The sequence below is a fragment of the Mirounga leonina genome, unplaced genomic scaffold (assembly GCF_011800145.1).
Source record: "Mirounga leonina isolate KUSES-001 unplaced genomic scaffold, KU_Mleo_1.0 Mir_197, whole genome shotgun sequence".
In the NCBI taxonomy this organism is placed as follows: domain Eukaryota; kingdom Metazoa; phylum Chordata; class Mammalia; order Carnivora; family Phocidae; genus Mirounga; species Mirounga leonina.
This window is the reverse complement of record NW_023270494.1, coordinates 3,741,524-3,759,462: the sequence shown is the minus strand read 5'-3', so window position 1 is coordinate 3,759,462 and position 17,939 is coordinate 3,741,524. Positions and strand designations below refer to the sequence as shown.

The 17,939-nt window shown below is 49.5% G+C and overlaps 1 protein-coding gene across 1 annotated transcript; it reads left to right on the top strand.

The window, feature by feature from the left end:
- Positions 1 to 145: 145 nt before the first annotated feature.
- Positions 146 to 17,450, top strand: AFMID (arylformamidase). Its single transcript, XM_035026347.1, has 11 exons — positions 146 to 205; positions 2,069 to 2,159; positions 12,445 to 12,549; positions 12,634 to 12,682; positions 13,710 to 13,795; positions 13,891 to 13,963; positions 14,150 to 14,247; positions 14,535 to 14,613; positions 14,723 to 14,864; positions 15,063 to 15,167; positions 17,418 to 17,450. Exons 1-11 carry the CDS (start codon positions 146 to 148, stop codon positions 17,448 to 17,450), a joined length of 921 nt encoding a protein of 306 aa, XP_034882238.1.
- The last annotated feature ends 489 nt before the right edge of the window (positions 17,451 to 17,939 follow it).

Sequence of the window (17,939 nt, the reverse complement as noted above, 5' to 3'; positions counted from 1 at the left end):
GACTGGCGGGAGACTTGACCGCAGCCCGCCCCTAGTGGGCGGCCCCAGGGACCCTGCCGGCTCGCGTCACCAGGACGACTGGCCCCGCCCCGGCCGCTGCGTATAAAAAGCCGGGGCGCGCCTTCTGGCCCTACACTGTGGGACGATGGAGGTCCCCGGCCGCGGTCCCCCAGGCGAGGCTCCCTGGAAGAAGCTATCTAAGGAGGTAGGCGGGTTGCAGGGGGCGGCCGGGGCCGAGCAGTGCAGCGCGGAGATTAGATGCAGTTCCAAGAGGGGCGCTTAGGAGCCCACGGACCGACCACTCTCCAGGGCGCCGTTGAGCACCTGTGTGCCTGCTCCGAAAGCTTTAGCACCCTGATCTAATTTGCTTCCTGCCACAGGCAGGCTTCGGTGAGCCTGGTTTTAAGGGTAGAGAAAACCGAAGCTGTGCTAATATCCATAAAGGGGGGGCCACAGTTCCCGACCTTGACCTGAGGTTCCACAATTCGGATGGAGGATGTGCCAGATGGTGAGGATGCAGAAAGGCTGCTCTTTACTGCACCGTGGTCGTGAGGGCTAGAAACCACACAGGCAAAGCCCTTAATATGATTATCACTCAACTATAATTTCCTAACTAGTTTCCCTGCATTTCAGTTTGTTTCTTTGTTTGTTTGTTTTTTCTGAGATTCTCAGATACATCTGAGATACATCTGAGAATCTGATAAGTTACGCATACTGGCCCCAAGAAATCCCATTCTCTGTCTCTGTCACACACACACACATGCCAGCAATACCAGAGGACTCTCAGAAACCCATTGCATTATTGTAATCATACGTAACAACAGTGAAGATGATGATCAAACTCACAGTGTGTGTCAGGGACGGTTGTAAAGGCCCTACAGGGCCCGATTGTACAGATCTAAAGAATACTGGCCAAGAATCTCGTTCAACTGGAGGAGGCAGTAACCCACACTTGAATGGTTAGTTTTACTTCATTTACATGCCTTATGTCCTTCAACCTTGTGAGGCTACTATTACGCTCATTGTAGAGAGGTCTGAGACCCAGAGAGTGTAAGTGAGTTGCCCAGAGTAAAATAGCCTATAAGTGTTGGAGCTTGGATGGCACTCAACCCATCTGACTCCAGAGTCCAAAACCCTTCCATGAAGCCACCCCGTCTTCAAATTTCCCATTTTAGACTTCACTCTTTCTCCTTGCCTTTGAGCTCTTTCTCCAAAATCTGGTTCCTTGTTGTTCTCTGCATTAAGTCTGAGCGTCTTAGCCTGACATCTGAGGCCCTGTCCCCCAGCCCCAGCTTCCCGGCCTCACCTCTGTGTCTCAGCAGTCTGGCCCATCAGCATTTCCAAACTGATCTTTGATCTTCCTCCCTCCTGACCTCTGTTTCTTTGCTGTGACTCCTGCAATCGGAATCCTGCCCCCTCAGGGGCGCCTGGGTGGCTCATTCAGTTGAGCGTCCAACTCTTGTTTTCAGCTCAGGTCATGATCTCAAGGTTGTGGGCTCGAGCCTCGTGTCCAGCTGTACACTGACTGGGGGATCTGCTCAGGATTCTCTCCCACTCCCGCTGCCCCGCCCCCTGCTTGTATACTCTCTTGCTCTCTCTCTCTCTCAAAATAAATGAATAAATTCTTAAAAAAAAAAGGAATCATACCCACTCGGAGAAGATCAGCTCCATGTCACTTTCTCTGCAGTGCCCCCCCCCCAACTCCCTGGCCTCCAGTAGTAGGAGGGGTGCCCACAAGTGGCATTAACCAGGACACATTTATGGCACCTCATCTCCCCTTTAAGGCTGTCCACTAGTTAAAGCATGACCATTGCTCTAGACCACGAGTCTGAGAGCACCCGCTGTGTTGTATTTGAAGTACCTAATTAATTGGTGTGGGGGGAGAATGGGGTGCGGGTGACCAGGCTGGAGACTGGAGGGGCTTAAAGGAAGCTGAGGGCATCTGTGGAGCCTGAGATATTGGGGAGGGGGCTTCTCAAGGCAGAGAGGAGCATCCAGACATTTGGAGGGGTGGGGGCACAGTATGGAGAACAAAGGTCTTACGCAGCCTTCTGCCTGTGTTCCGTAGGAGTTGGAGAATCAGTACAGCCCCAGCAGATGGGTCATCCGACAGGGAGCCGAGGAGACCCTGAGGACCTACTCACACATAGGAGACGAGGGTACTGGGGGCCCTCTCCATGGCTGTCATGGGTGGACTTTAGCAGGTGGCAGTGGTTCAGAATGCTGGGGGCAGGAGGAGGCTCTCAGGGCGATTCCCAAAGTCCAGGCACTGTGCAAGCCTTGTTGGCTCAGGGCCAGGCACCCAGGAGCCCTCGCCGCAGGATGGCTGGAGGCAGGAAACGCCCCACAGACCGTGATCCACCTCCTCTCCTGCTCAGCCAACTATGCCCAGGCCCATTAGGCAATGTACCACAGTGTCACAGTGAGGTGGAATGAAAAACAGGAAGGCCTCCCCCTTGGCCGCTAAACATTCGATGTGGACGCTATTTGTAAGAAGCAAAGAAGACTTTGTTTCTTTCAAGAAATCAGGGCTTGGGAACCTGTAAGCTAGTGAAGAAGTCTCAAGGTGAATTCCCATTTCTATCCCGTATCTCCAGAGTGTCATACCACGATCTTAACACTCAGTGAGGTATTTGTGCTGGATTGGGGAAGGAGGCTCCTTGGAGGAAGTGTGAGAAAGCAGCCAGCCCACTCCCCTCAGCAGGGAAAATTGGATGTTGGCAAATCTTCATTTCAGCAGACTGAACAGAGCTCTCAGAGTTGGTTCTCTAAACTGAGATAACCCAGGGGCGCCTGGGTGGCTCAGTTGGTTAAGCGACTGCCTTCGGCTCAGGTCATGATCCTGGAGTCCCTGGATCGAGTCCCACATCGGGCTCCCTGCTCGGCAGGGAGTCTGCTTCTCCCTCTGACCCTCCTCCCTCTCATGTGCTCTCTCTCATTCTCTCTCCCTCAAATAAATAAATAAAATCTTAAAAAAAAAAAAAACAAAACAATAAACTGAGATAACCCAGCTGGAGGAACAGGCTCATGGGAGTTCATTCCAGCACATACCGGCATCCTCCCTGTCCCAAGAGAGGTGGAGTGGAGTTGTGTCCTGGGCTCTTCAGAGTCCTCTGCTGGGCCCAGCCCTGTGCCAAATACATGGCTTTCTGGTCGATAAATTTGAGTGTGCAGTGAAACCTGCATGAGCTTGTAGAAAACCTATTTTTTAAAAAGATTTTATCCATTTATTTGAGAGAGAGAGCGAGAGACAGCATGAGCAGGGGGAGGGGCAGAGGCAGAGGGAGAAGCAGGCTCTCCGCGAAGCAGGGAGCCCGATGCGGGGCTCAATCCCAGGACCCTGTGATCACCACCCGAGCTGAAGGCAGACACCCAACTGACTGAGCCGCCCAGGTGCCCCAAAAACCTATTTGTCTATCTTAATTGTCTTGAGGGAGAGAAGAGCTGTCCCCATTGAGAAAGTGAGTCACTCATAAGGGGCAAGAGCTAAGAAGAGCATGCTGCCCATTGCCCTCAGAGCCCCCCATTAGTGATTGCTCTCATATCGTGGACAGCTTTAAGCTCACATTCCACTAGCCTTCCTGTTTTCAGTGCTGCAGTTGGCCCAGAGGAGCTGCAAGTGCCATTGACCCATTTCATGGATGCAGAACATGAGGTGCCACTGACCCATTTCATGGATGCAGAACATGAGCCCAATAGCAGGGGGCCATTAGGGCCAGGTGAATGCACAAGAGCCATGCCCATGCAGGGCTGGAGTCTGTCTCTATTTAAAATGTTGACATTTTTTTTTTTTTAAGATTTTATTTATTTATTTGACAGAGAGAGACAGCGAGAGAGGGAACACAAGCAGGGGGAGTGGGAGAGGGAGAACAGGCTTCCCGCTGAGCAGGGAGCCAGATGTGGGGCTCAATCTCAGGACCCTGGGTTCATGACCTGAGCCAAAGGCAGATGCTTAACGACTGAGCTGCTCAGGTGCCCCTAAAATGTTGACATTTTGGTGGCCATGGACATTTAGCATTACTTTTGATTTAAAATATGTTCATATTGGGGCACTTGGGTGGCTCAGTCATTAAGCGTCTGCCTTTGGCTCAGGTCATGATCTCAGGGCCCATGGGATCTAGCCCCGCATTGGGCTCCCTGCTCAACGGGAAGCCTGCTTCTCACTCTCCCACTCCCCCTGCTTGCGTTTTCTCTCTTGCTGTCTCTCTCTCTGTGTCAAATAAATAAATAAAATCTTTTAAAAAATAAAATAAAATATGTGTGTATATATATTGCATTTAAATATTATTTCTCTTTGGGGCACCTGGGTGTCTCAGTCAGTTGAGTGTCCAACCAAGATCAGGTCTTGATCTCAGGGTCCTGGGTTCAGGCTCCACATTGGGCTCCATCCTGGACGTATAGCCTACCTTAAAAAACCTTTTTTTTTTAAATAAAATATTATTTATCTTTGTATTGGTCAGCTTGGTCTGCCATAACAAAAGGCTTCAACAATAAGAATCTATTTCTCACAGTTCTGGAGGCTGGGAAGTCCAAGACCAAGGTGCTGGCCCGTTGGGTTCCCTGGTGAGAGTCCTCTTCCTGGCTTGCAGACTGCTGCCTTGTCCATGCGTCCTCACGTGGCAGAGAGAGAGGGAGAGAGAGAGGGAGAGCCCTGGTCTTTGTTCCCCTTCACATAAGGCCGCTAATCCCACGACAGGGGCTCCATCCTCATGACCCCATCCAAACCTAATTACCTCCCAAATAGTCTCCTGCCAAGCCAGAAAGCCTCTCCCCAAAGGACAGAGAGAGAAAGAAGATGTGCTATTATGGAATAAGGGTTAAGCCAAACTGTGACATACACCACAGGCAAGCCACTAAAGACACCAGAAAGAAACGTCACCCTTTTAGACAGGCAGGCAGATACACCGCATCGCAGAACAGATAAACCTGTTCTCAAGATAAATGGTACCTATGCTCAAGCAAGAGAGCCCGACAGCGCCACACTGGTTCTTCCACAGTCCACCTGGCAATTAGGGTGGCCACCTGTGCTTGCGAGTTGCCTTTCTCCAGAGGAAAAGGAAAACTTCTCATCTCTTCACGACAAGAGGTCGTATTGTAACTTGGGAGCCAGGCACCTGCAGAAGTTAGGCTCCTGCCCTCCCATGGAATCTGGGGGTAGGGGTCCTGGCTTCCTTGATGACTACATTTCAAAGAGATGGCTCCCCCAGTCCTGGAGGGAAACATTCCTAGGTTGTATAACTGGCAAGAGACTCCTTTAGCTTTTAAAAATATTTACATACACCTCAAAGGGGTAGAGAAAGGATTTACAATGAGTTTCCCAAAATAAATGCTCTAAGAAAAGGGAGGGAGGAAGCTCTCTTTTCCTTTTCTGAGCCAGGGAGACTTCAAAAAAAAAAATGTTTTTCTTACTTTTGATTTATATTCACCCTTACAGCCATTGACCTATTAACCTGCAGTGAGGGATGTTCTGCTCTAAGGAGTAGATGACCTCTATCTGCCATGAAGACCTGGCCTTGCTAAGGTTGGGCGCACAGGGACTGCTGAGTAAGGATGGGCAGAGAGCAGAGAGGGGCTGGGAGGGTCAGGTTTTCAGAACTATTTCCTCGATCAGTTTTAAACTTGTTTTACCAAGACTCTTAGGACTGATACATCGTACACTAAATGAAGGCTGGGTGGATGCATGGATGGATGAATAGGTAGGTAGGTAGGTAGGTAGAGATGTGCTGAACCGCTGTCTGAGCTCCCTGCCTCTGTGAGCTTCCTGCAGCAGTGTCCCCCAAACCACGTCCACCAGTGAGGTGGGTGGAGCATCGTCCCCCAAACCACGTCCACCAGTGAGGTGGGTGGAGCCTCGTGACTGACAGCCTCTGGTAAGGACCAGATCTCCGAGGGCCCCTCCTTTCTTCGCAGGCTCCGATCTTGGGCTTTTTTCTCTCCACCAGAAAAGTGAAAGGAAGAATACAAAGGCACAAAAGATACAAGCCCCGATTTTGTTTGACTGTGCTACAGGACGCGTGACATAAAATGTACCACTTTAACCATCTTAAAGTGCACAATTCGGTAGCATCTAGAATGTTCACGATTCGGGCAACCACCTACCTCTGCCTAGTTCCAAATCATTTTCCTTATCCCAGAAGGAGACCTCCTACCATTAAGCAGTCATTCTCTATTTCTCCCCTCTAGCTGTTTTCTGTCTCTATGGATTTACCTATTCTGGACATTTCGTATGAATGGAATCATACATGTGTGGCCTTTTGCATCTGGCTTCTTCTCCTTGGCTTAATGTTTGAAGGTCCATCCCTGTTGTATAATTCCTCTGGGTACTTCATGTCTTCATCGTGTGGACATGCCACCTTTTGTTTATCCATTCATTCACTGACAGACATTTGGGCTGTTTCCACCGTTTGGCAATTGTAAATAGGGCTGCTATGGACATTGGAGTACAAGTTTTTGTTTGAAAGCCCCGATTTCTTATTTAGTCCAATAGACAAAGCCGTTCTACGAAACTGCATATATTCTAAATGCTTACTTTTGCTTTGCATACTTAGCTCATCAAGGACCAGTAGCAAACAGGCTGGGGCTCCCAGTACCCACACAGCCCACTTTAAGTAGCTCTGCTCTGAACCATCGTGGCTGTTTTTAGGTAACAATTGTTATCTTATTACAAAAGGAGCATATTCCTACTAAAAGGGATTTTAAAAATAAAACCATCCATGATTCCACCACCTATTGTTAACTAGAGGGTGGCTGATGGGACCCTGCCTTCTCTTGAACTGCGGCCACGGCATGTAATAAACCCTTGGTCTTCGGCCTTCTGGGACTGTCTGGTCTCCCTGCCCCGTGCTTGCATAAGTCTCTAGGGGCTCTGGTCACCACTTCCCCTAATTCCCCTGACACATGCTCGGGATGGGTCCACGGACTTGGTGTTTCTGTCTGTAACAGTTTGGACACTTTCAGTTGCAAATAATAGAAACTCAATTTTTGCATTATCAAAAAAGGAAGTTTTAGTACAGTTGATTCATTGAAGCCCTCCTGTGGTTCCTGTCTCGGGGGTTCAGGGACTGGGGGGCTGGTGGCATGCACACTTGGGGGGAGGCTGCAGCCCCTGCCCCCAGCTACCCACCATCAACCACTGGGCCGACTCCTGCAGACATACAGTCCCTCTTTCACAGGGTCACCTGAGGTTTTTAATATCTGAGGGAGACATGTGCATGATAGGGAATATCTACAGCTGCTTGCTCTGATTGCTCTTCAATTTAGAACACAAATTTCATGGTCTTTTTCTTAGTTCTGGCACAAAATGAATCCAGTTGGTCCATGTATTCCTTTACAAGCGCTTGGGAAAAACAGATCGCTATCTTTTGATGAACCCACTCTGTTGATGCGCTTGTCGGGCACGAGCCTCTTCACACTGTGCTGGCAAGAGGGCAGTAGGCAGTGGGCTCAAAATGACCAATTTTCCGGTCCAGAAATCCCACTGCTGAGAGTGCTTCCTTCAGACCCCTGCACACAGTGGGACGTGTGCACAGGGCTTTTCGCGACAGGGCTATTCGCGACAGGGTTGTTTGGGATGCCTCTCAGCAGAGGACTGCTTCATCGTGTGCTGATCCCTTCGGGGAATATTTACTGGGTGCCTGACGTGCGCTGGTCACTCATTTTGTGCATGGGATAGATCATTGAGCAAAACAGAAAAAACCCCGCCCGTGTATCATTGGGAATCTTTTTCTTTTTTCTCTTCTTATTTTATTATTGAAGGACAGTTGACATACAATGATATATTAGTTTCAGGTGTGCAACATAATGATTCCACAGCTCTATACATGACTCAGGGCTCATCATGAGAAGAATAGTCACCATCTGTCACCATCCAGTGTTACCACAATGCCATTGACTGTTTGCTCCATGCTATCCTTTGTTGTGCTTCTTAATGGGGCAAGGGGGACATGATAGACCATGAACTTAAGACAGAAGTAGATGCCATTGTCTGTTAGAAGGGGCAAGTGCTCTGGAGGATACAGAGCTGGTGATGGGGATGGTGGACGGTGGGTGGTAGGGTGGTCAGGGTCAGTTCCTAGAGGAAAGGGAGCAGGGGGGGAGTTGGTATTGTAGAGTCCTGGGACTTTTGGGGTGGTGTGTGAGCTGTTGTGGACTGAATCTTTGTGTCCTCCCCAAATTCCCATGTTGAAGCCTTTACCCCCTAGTGTGGCTCTATTTGCAGATGGGGCTCTAAGGGGGTAAATAAGGTTAAATGAGGTCGGAAGGGTGGGGTCCTGACCTGGCTGGATTCTTAGAAGAAACAACTGAGGGCTTGCCTCCCCAGAGAGGGAGAGAGCTCCACAGGCTCACAGGGAAGTGGAGTATATGCACACAATGAGGAGTGTGGGTCCAAGGGAGGGCCTTCCCCAGACACCAGCCCTGCTGGCACCCTGATCGAGGCCTTCCAGGCTCCAGAACTGTGGGAAGTAAACATCCAGAGCTTAAACCCTGCACGCTCCAGTATTTTGGCAAGCAGCTGGAGCCAACTAAGACAGGAGCCCTGGATGGATTTGAGCCTTAGAGTGAAAGGGCATCTTGCATGGGTCGCTGGTGCACACCTGTACCTGAGGGCATTTGGTGGAAGCGGGAGAATTTCCTGATGATGGGATGTGGTTTGTTTGGCTGTGTAACTGGTTACGTGACTGGTTACCTGAATTAACATGCAGCCATAGGATGAAATATTAAGAATGGTCTTTAGGGTCACCTGGATGGCTCAGTGGTTTGGGTGTCCGACTCTTGATTTTGGCTCAGGTCGTGATCTCAGGGTCATGGGATTGAGCCCCATGTCGGATTCCACGCTCAGCAGGAAGTCTGCTGGAGATTCTCTCTCTCCCTCTCTCCCTCTGCCCTCCGCCCCCCACCCCACGCTGTCTCTCTCTAAAATAAATCCAAAAAAAAAAAAAAAAGAATGGTCTTTTTAAAAGGAAAGAACAGGAAGCTATGTACTAATTGGGAAAACTCTCCAAGAAATATTAAGTGAAATGGGCAGGGTGGAAATGTATTTAATATGCTGCTATTTGGATGAAAGATTGGGAGAGTCTACGTCCATAATAATAATGGTGGTCACCATGGCAGGGGGTAGGGGAAGCGGGCGGGTGAGAGTCGGAGAGGCAATATTTCACTGAAAAGCCTTTTGTGTGTTGTTTAACCATACAAACATACTATTTCTCTGTAAGAAAATTTAATAGCATTCTTGTATTTCTTAAATTAATGTTCATAACTGAGTTAGCCCATAATTTTCACAGATTAAATCCCCTCTAAACATTTAAACACAATTTATACAATGTGATTACATTCTTTTTTTTTTTTAAGATGTTATTTATTTATTTGACAAGAGAGACACAGAGAGAGAGGGAACACAAACAGGGGGAGTGGGAGAGGGAGAAGAAGCAGGCTTCCCACTGAGCAGGGAGCCCGATGCGGGGCTCGATCCCAGGACCCTGGGATCATGACCTGAGCCAAAGGCAGACGCTTAACGACTGAGCCACCCAGGCACCCCTACATTCTTCTTTTTTTAAGATTTGTTTATTTACTTATTTAGAGAGAGAGTGTGCACACAAGTTGGGGGGGGAGCAGAGGGAGAGGAAGAGAAAATCCTCAAGCAGACTCCCTGCTGAGTGTAGAGCCCCATGCAGGGTTTGATCCCATGACCCATGAGATCACAACCTGAGCCAAAATCAAGAGTCGGCTGCTCAACCAACAGAGCCACCCAGGTGCCCCATCTGTAATTACATTCTTCTTTTTTTTTTTTTTTTAATTTGAGAAAGAGAGAGGAGGGGTGAAGGGTAGAGGGAGAGGGAGAAGCAGGTTCCCTGCTGAGCAGGGAGCCCAACATGGGGCTCGATCCCAGGACCCTGGAATCATGACCTAAGCCGAAGGCAGATGCTTAACAGACTGAGCCACCCAGACGCCCCTAAACACTTCAGATTATAATCACAAATGCAATAGGTCTGATTCACTGAAAGTCTCTAATAGATGCATTCTGTTAAGTGTCCCACAGAGTGGTCTGTGCCCAGTGTGGTGCATGGACACACGGGGAGCCTGTTTTGTTCTGGTCGTTAGACCCTTGCAGGAGTCCCACATCAGGCCTTCTGAGCAGTTGGTCGCTTGAAGCATTAGGAGATGGGAAGTCTCCGCCTACCCCTCTGCAGGAGAGGGAGCAGGGACCCACAGCACATAGCATGGCACATCTCTCTCCTAAGAAAACTTTCCTTCTCTTGTCCCCTCACTCCAAGGATGGGGGGGGTGGCGTGCAGTAGATGTGATCGGTGATGGCAAAACTGGCAAAGGCAGCATGGTCCCTGGTTTTGGCATGAGGGAAACTGGGCTTCTACCATCATTTTTGTTGCTCTTGGCCTTGAGCAGCCCAGCCGAAATGCAGACAGCCCATTTTAACAGTTTATGCACACTTGCCTAAACACACTTTATACAAACTATCTCTACATACTGAGTTTGCCCCTTCTGGAGTTGCAGGATCATCCAGCCCAGAGGAGCACTGTTTTCCTTTTGGGTCCACCACTGCGGCCACCAAGGTTGGGGACCTGGGCACTTCTGGGGACGTGGATCCCAAATTCACGTCTCTCCCCACCAACTTCAGTATCAGAAGGACCACACTGATCATGCCAAATGCTATTTACGCAAACTGTTTTGCTCTTTACATCATGAAATACTCATCCATTTCCTTTTCAATTAATGTGTTTGGGGTCCTATTTATGCAATCTTTGTCTATCCCAAGATCATGAAGATCGCCTATTCTCTTTTCCAAGAGCTCTGTTGTCCTCTCCTTCATGTTTAGATAGTCCATCGGGAACTGATCTGGTGTGGTGTGAGGTAGGGATCAAGAAACTTCTTTCATTTGGATATTCAGTTGACCCAGCACTGCTTATTTATCACACAATCTTCTTTTTTTTTTTTTAGATTTTTTAAAAATTTATTCATTTGAGACAGAGAGAGACAGAGAGAGCATGAGCAAGGGAGAAGGAGGCAGAGGGAGAGGGAGAAGCAGGCTCCCCACTGAGCCAGGAGCCCAATTCGGGGGCTCAATCCCAGGACTCTGGGATCATGACCTGAGCTGAAGGCAGATGCTTAACCATCTGAGCCACCCAGGCACCCCATCACACAAGTTTACTACCTATCAAGTCCTGGGTGTACAGAGGTAGGTAAAGCAAAGCCCTTGTCTTCATGGTGAAGGCAACAGACAGGAAACAAGGGGAAAAATATATCAAGGGTGGTGAATGCCAGGCTACATGATAAAGCAGAGAAGGAGGATAGGCCATAATGTATTTGAGCAGCCTTCTATTATTACAGGTCACTCAGGCTGTGTCCAGTGTTTTGCTATTATAAATGGCATTACTGTGGGCATCTTTAAAACAAGTCTTTGGGAATATTTCTGATTATTTCCTTATTAAAACTATGTGGATAAGGACTTAGGCATCAAAGAGTATGAGATTCTTGGTATTTGATACATATTTCCAAGCTGCCCTTCAGAAGAGCTTACCAATTTACACTCTCCAGAGCCCAGTGTTGGAGGGAGCTAAGCTGCCTACGTTTCACTGATTTTGGGGTGAGCCCTCGGGGGACAGTGTGAACATGCAGACTCCCCTCCCACCCCACCCCTTCACCCGTGGTATTTAATTTCCCTAGCAATGCCCTTCCTCCTTTCTTCCCACCCAAGTCCTAGCCAATTTTCACATAATTCTGACCTCTCCCCTCCTGGCACTCAATTATATATTCATATTGTCTCATTATCTATTTATGTGAAGTGAGTTTAAATATTTTATTTATTTCTCAGAGAGAGAGGGAGAGAGAGAGAGAGTGCACTTGAACGGGGAGGGGCAGAGGGACAGGGAGAGGGAGAAAGAATCTGAACCAGACTCCGCACTGAGTGCAGAGCCCCACATGGGGCTCGATCCCGCCACCGTGAGATCATGACCTGAGCCGAAACCAAGAGTCAGACGCTTAACCAACTGAGCCACCCGCTCGCCCCTACTTGAAGTGAGTTTATATGGTGCTTCCCTAGAAGATTGTTTTTCCGAAGACTTGGACAAGTTTATACTTCCTGGGGCATGGAGCCAAGTGTAAAGCGCACACGAAGCATGTACTAAAGCAGTGGCCAGAGTGGTGCCCTTCAGAACCGCAGCATACTCACTTCCAGACAGACTTGGGCAGATAGTATTGGTCCCACTTGGATGGGCCAGTCTGGTGTTGTTGTAACTGCACACCTGTGCGATGCTTCAGAACCCAGCACAGATGACCACAAGGACTTGGGGGAGCATCGTTCATGCACACGCTGCAGCCAGAGCTGACCAGTCCACCCGACGGGGCTTTCCACGGAAAGGTTTCTGCCTTAAATGAGATAGAAATCACTGCAGGTTGTGCTGATGGTGACTTGTCTGTTTCTCGAGACAGCCACCAAGAAGGCCCAGGCCACCAGGAGGAGCCTGCTGCATGTCCCCTACGGGGATGGTGAAGGGGAGAAACTGGACATCTACTTTCCCAGGGAAGTGTCTGCAGGTAGGTGGCCGGGCAGGCGGTCCCGCAGCAGAGCTCAGCTGGCCAGGCCACCTGGGCTCAGCCCCCATGCCTTTGTGTTTACAGCCTCACGTTTCTGTCTGTTCTTTCACGGAGGGTACTGGCAGAGTGGAAGGTGAGTCTGGAGTCTGGATGAGCAGGGAGAAAGGGAGATTCGTCTTGCCCTGGTGTACGAGTCCCCTGGGGTTGCTGCAACAGATGACTGCAAACTTGGTGGATTATCACAGAAGCGCGTTCTCTCCCGGTTCTGGAGGCCAGAAGGCCGAGATCAGGGTGTGCTCAGGGCCGCACGTCGTCCCAAGGCTCCAAGGGAGAACCCGCTCCTGCCTCTTCCAGCTTCTGGGGGCTCTAGGTTTTCATTGGCTTTGGTTGCATCATTTCCATCTCTGCCTCCATCCTCGCGGGGCCCCCTTGGTGTCTGTGTGTCTGTGTCTCAGATCTCCCCTCCCCCTTCTCTCTTGGATGACCTCAACTCAGGATCCCTAATGACAGCTGCATAGACTCTATGGCCACATTCCCAGGTACTGAGGTTAGGATTTGGACCTATCTTTTGGGGGGGGACACTATTCGACCCACTATACCCGGTGAGAAGCATGTTCAAGCTACTCTCAGTCAGAAGGAAACCACAGTGACTAACCTTCCCAGCCTGCTCAGGACTGAGGGGTTTCCCAGGACATGAGGCTTTCAGTGGGAGAGTCCCCGGGGAAACCAGGTCAGCTTGTCACCTTAAGATAATCAGAGGGGTATTTGAGATCTTCAAGGACACTGTTGTTCCCTAGGATCTTACTAAGGAGCCTGCTATAGGATCTACCACCCCTCAAGCACAGTCATCTTCATAGCTAGATTTATAGCACCTTTACCCTTTGTCATGCAAAGCTCTCTACCCGTCTGATCTTCATTTCTCAAAGACAGCGCCTAAGAGAATTTAGATGTCCCCATTTTACAGGTGAGGAAAGCGGACTTAGAGGTTAAGTAAAGCCCCGGGGTTTCACAGCTAGCATGTGATAAGGTAAGGACAGCGCCTACCTTCTTCCTTACACTACATGGAACCAGAGAGGGGTGGAGCCCTGGGCGGAAAGGACATGGAAGCAGCCTGGTGGCCCAGGTGCCTCCAGTTGTCACATCTTTGTCTCTTTCCACAGTAAAGACACATCAGCCTTCATGGTCAACCCACTGACAGCACAGGGAGTGGCCGTGGTGGTCATGGCTTATGACCTTGCCCCCAAAGGTAATGAGGATGGTCCTGCAGGTTTGAAGGCTGCTGGGCTCTGGAGGGGAGAGAGCCCCCCACGAATCCTGACCCAGCTCCTGCTCTTCGTGCAGGTACCCTGGACCAGATGGTAGACCAGGTGACTCGAAGCATTGCATTTGTCCAGAAGCAGTATCCGTGCAATGAGTGGGTATCACTGCAGATTGTCCTTTTATCGGACACTGAGGGAGGACGGTGATTCAGCCCCTTGGACGCAGCCCAGCTGTCCCCTCTGGCCTGTGGAGCAGAAGGCAAATTGGGAGTCTTTGGTACTGGCCCGATGCATTAGGGAAACTGAAGGCGAATTGGGCTCTCTGCTCTGACCCAACCCAGGGGACTTTACCTGTGCGGGCACTCAGCAGGGGCCCACCTGGCTTCCATGATGTTCCTGACCAACTGGACCAAGCATGGAGTCACACCCAACCTCAAAGGTTTTCATGGGATTGCAGGTTTGGCTGGACAGCCATCACCCTCCCCAGATGGTCTGCACCCGGGGCACAAAATCCCAACAGCCACGGAGGGCTTGACGTGGGGCTTTGAGCCCTGTGAAACAGGCCTGCTTTGTGTCTCTACCCCTGCCCTGGTCTTGCCCCTTTGGCCCTGGAGGCTGGGCTGGCCCCATATTGCCCCCCTCCCCAGGGCTGGCTTGAGGCCCAGTGTGGATGGAGTCTTGGCCCCACCTGCAGCCTGGCCCTCTGACTATTCTTCACCTTCACAGGCTTTTTCCTGGTAAGTGGGATCTATGACCTGGAGCCCATTGTGTATACCACTATCAACGCCCCTCTCCACATGACCCTGTGAGTCATTTGTCCCCTCCTCCCAGAGCTGAGCGTGAGCCTATCAGGGGGGCAAGGGGTGAAGTGCAGGCTTTTCTCTGTCCTGACCCACGCCTACCCTCTGTGTCAGGGAGGATGCTCAGAGGAACAGTCCCCAGCTGCTCCTGGAGGCGGCCGTGACGCGGCCCTCGGATCCAGCCTGCCACGTGCTGGTGACTGTGGGCCAACACGACTCCCCTGAATTCCACCGACAGTCCAGGGAATTTTATCAGGTACCCCCAGCACCCTGCCTCTGGCCAGAGGTTGAGGGTCCTGTGCTCTCATTACCTTCCTCTTTATTTCACCAAAAGGGACCCCAAGACCACAAGCCATTTATTCAACAAATACTTAGCGAGGGCCTAGTACATGCCCGGTGTGGTGTGGAGCTCCCCGACCCTGCTGTCTCCTGCTTTGCTCATTTCTCCACCCAGACACTGCGCCGAGGAGGGTGGAATGCCTCGTTTGAAGAAATCCATGATGTGGATCACTTTGAAATCATTTGGAACCTAACCCAGAAGGACTTCGTGCTCACCCAGGTGGGGCACATGCTTTCACTGTGGAGAGCGAGGTTGCCCCTGCACAGGAGAGGTGGGGAGGTGGGGAGCACGGAGGAGCCACTTTACTGGATCTTTGGCCTCCAGGAGGCTGGGATCCTGATGGTAAGAATTGAGTACCCCATTAGCTTCCTCTACTTCACCCCCTTCTGAAATGAGGTGAGCTGCAGAGTCTGCTGCGGGGCACACAGGTGGGAGCTGCATGGGGCTTGGTGTGGATGGGGACAGGCATCAATCTGGTGCAAGGAAAGGGTCAGCCTGTGTGTAAGCATAAAGCAAAGCCAACTCCGGATAGGAGAGGATGGATGGATTTGGTTCATTACAATTGTTACATGGAGAATCCTTTTAAAAATCAAACATTACAGGGGCGCCTGCCTGGCTCAGTTGGTGGAGCACATGACTATCGATCTCAGAGTCATTGAGTTGAAGCCCCACGTTGGGTGTAGAGATGACTTAAAAATAAAATCTTTTGGGCGCCTGGGTGGCTCAGTTGGTTGAGCAACTGCCTTCGGCTCAGGTCATGATTCTGGAGTCCCGGGATCGAGTCCCGCATCGGGCTCCTTGCTCAGCATGGAGTCTGCTTCTCCCTCTGACCCTCCCCCCTCTCATGTGCTCTCTCTCATTCTCTCTCTCTCAAATAAATAAATAAAATCTTTAAAAAAAATAAAATAAAATAAAATCTTTTTAAAAATCAAATATTACAATTTTAATGCAGAGAATTCTTTTAAAAGCCAAAGAATAAACTGGGGGAAATATTTGCCACAGATTTGACAGATAAAGAATTACCAATACAGTTGGTTTTTTTTTTTTTCTGGGAAAGTGGGTACGTCATTAGCTTCACTTTTTAATCAGCTGCCGCCTCAGTGAGGCTTTTAGAGCATTCAGTTTTAACTCACATAGTTAATATTCTTACTATATTAAAGAGCACTTTCAAATCAATAAGAACCATTTTTATTTCTATTTAGGAATAGATTACAAATAGAAAAAAAAATGGACAAGGAATAAGGGATAATTTGAGAAAAAATATACATGGCCCGTAAACATGGGGGAAGATTAAATTATACTAGTGATCATAGAAATGTCACTTAGAAGGCCAGTCCTTTCCCACCTGTCATGGAAAATGTTCTAATGATAATTACGGCCAGCCCTGCTGGAGAGATTGGGAAGGGCTCCTCTTGAGTTCTGCCGGTGGGACCACTGTCTGGTGATAGGGATCCAAACCCACTGGCCCAGTAATTCTGCTGCTTGAAATTTCTCTTCAGGATAATCAAGAAATGCACAAAGGTAGTCTTCGCAGCTTTATTAATACTCAAAACTTAGACACAGCTGACATGTCCCAGTGAGGTTAAATGATGACATAATTCAGTAACAGAATGAAGTTTGTAAAGATGAGTTAGGATACATCAAATTGTTTCGGATGTGAGAGCTAAAGCACAAAAAGAAGTGACCCAGCATATTCCCAGTTTAATAATACATCAACAGCTAGACGCTTGGAGGCATATGCATGTGTGTGAAAAAAACAATTACTAGTGGTGACACACAGGTGCATTTTAAAACACGAACACGTATTACTCTTCTTTTTTTAACTGGGGGAAAAACAAACACCCATAAGTGGCATCTTCTCTTGAAAAACCTAAGAATCGGGGTCGTGAGTTCAAGCCCCATGTTGGGTGTAGCGATTACTTAGACTTTAGCCCTGGAGACTTTTTTTTTTTTTTTAAGATTTTATTTATTTATTTTGACAGAGAGAGAGACAGCGAGAGAGGGAACACAAGCAGGGGGGAATGGAAGAGGGTGAAGCAGGCTTCCCGCCGAGCAGAGAGCCCGATGCAGGGCTCGATCCCAGGACCCTGGGATCATGACCTGAGCCGAAGGCAGACGCTTAACGACTGAGCCACCCAGGCGCCCCGGCCCTGGAGGCTTTTAATTAGTAAATTTTTAATTAATTAATTAAAAAACTAATTTAATCAGGTTTAATTTAATTACATAAAAACGTAAACCCACTCTTAGCTCGTGGGTCAACAAAAGCACATATCGAGCCCAAGGTAAGTCTACGTATGGCTGGGGCCTTATTTAGGACACTTCAAAGGACAGGTGGGACTGGGCTGTCATTTTAAGTGACCCTTCGATGCCCAGGAATGCAGCCTGTCTCTTTCATCAGATTCCTCAAGAGAGAGTCTCACAAGAGCCTCTCCAAATCTGGGGCTCTTGTGTCTTTCCTTCCGGCTGCAGATGATTTTGAGAACAATCCTCCATGAGCACTGACGGCGCTGGAGTGTGCCCCCCCCACCCCCCGATGGTGAAGCTCCTCCACAGACCCCACACGCTTCCCCGTCCTGCCAGCCTCCCGCTCTCCCCATGCCCAGGAGCGCCTCTGTTTGCTCCAAACACCACTAAAAAAATCTCTTTCGCTGGCCTCGATGGAAGGATTCCAGGGAAGGTCCAGACCAGTCAACGCTGTGTGATGCCCAAGCTGCCTGGCCCCCTGCCTGCCGAGAGGGCATAACGAAAATGACAGCTCCTGGCGATAAGTAGACTTAGCTCCAGCTCAAAGTTTGCTGACCTTTTCGAAAGATTTTCTCAAACCAGCCTGTTCTGTCTTTCATGGCATTCTTTTGACCACTCTGTCCTGTCCTGAGGATTTCCCAGAGTGTCCTGGGACATAGCCTCGGGGCTGGCCCCTTCTGTGATGGGACGATGACATCCAGAGCCAGGACAAGATTCCTCTGCCCCCAACCCAGGGGTGTGTGCAAT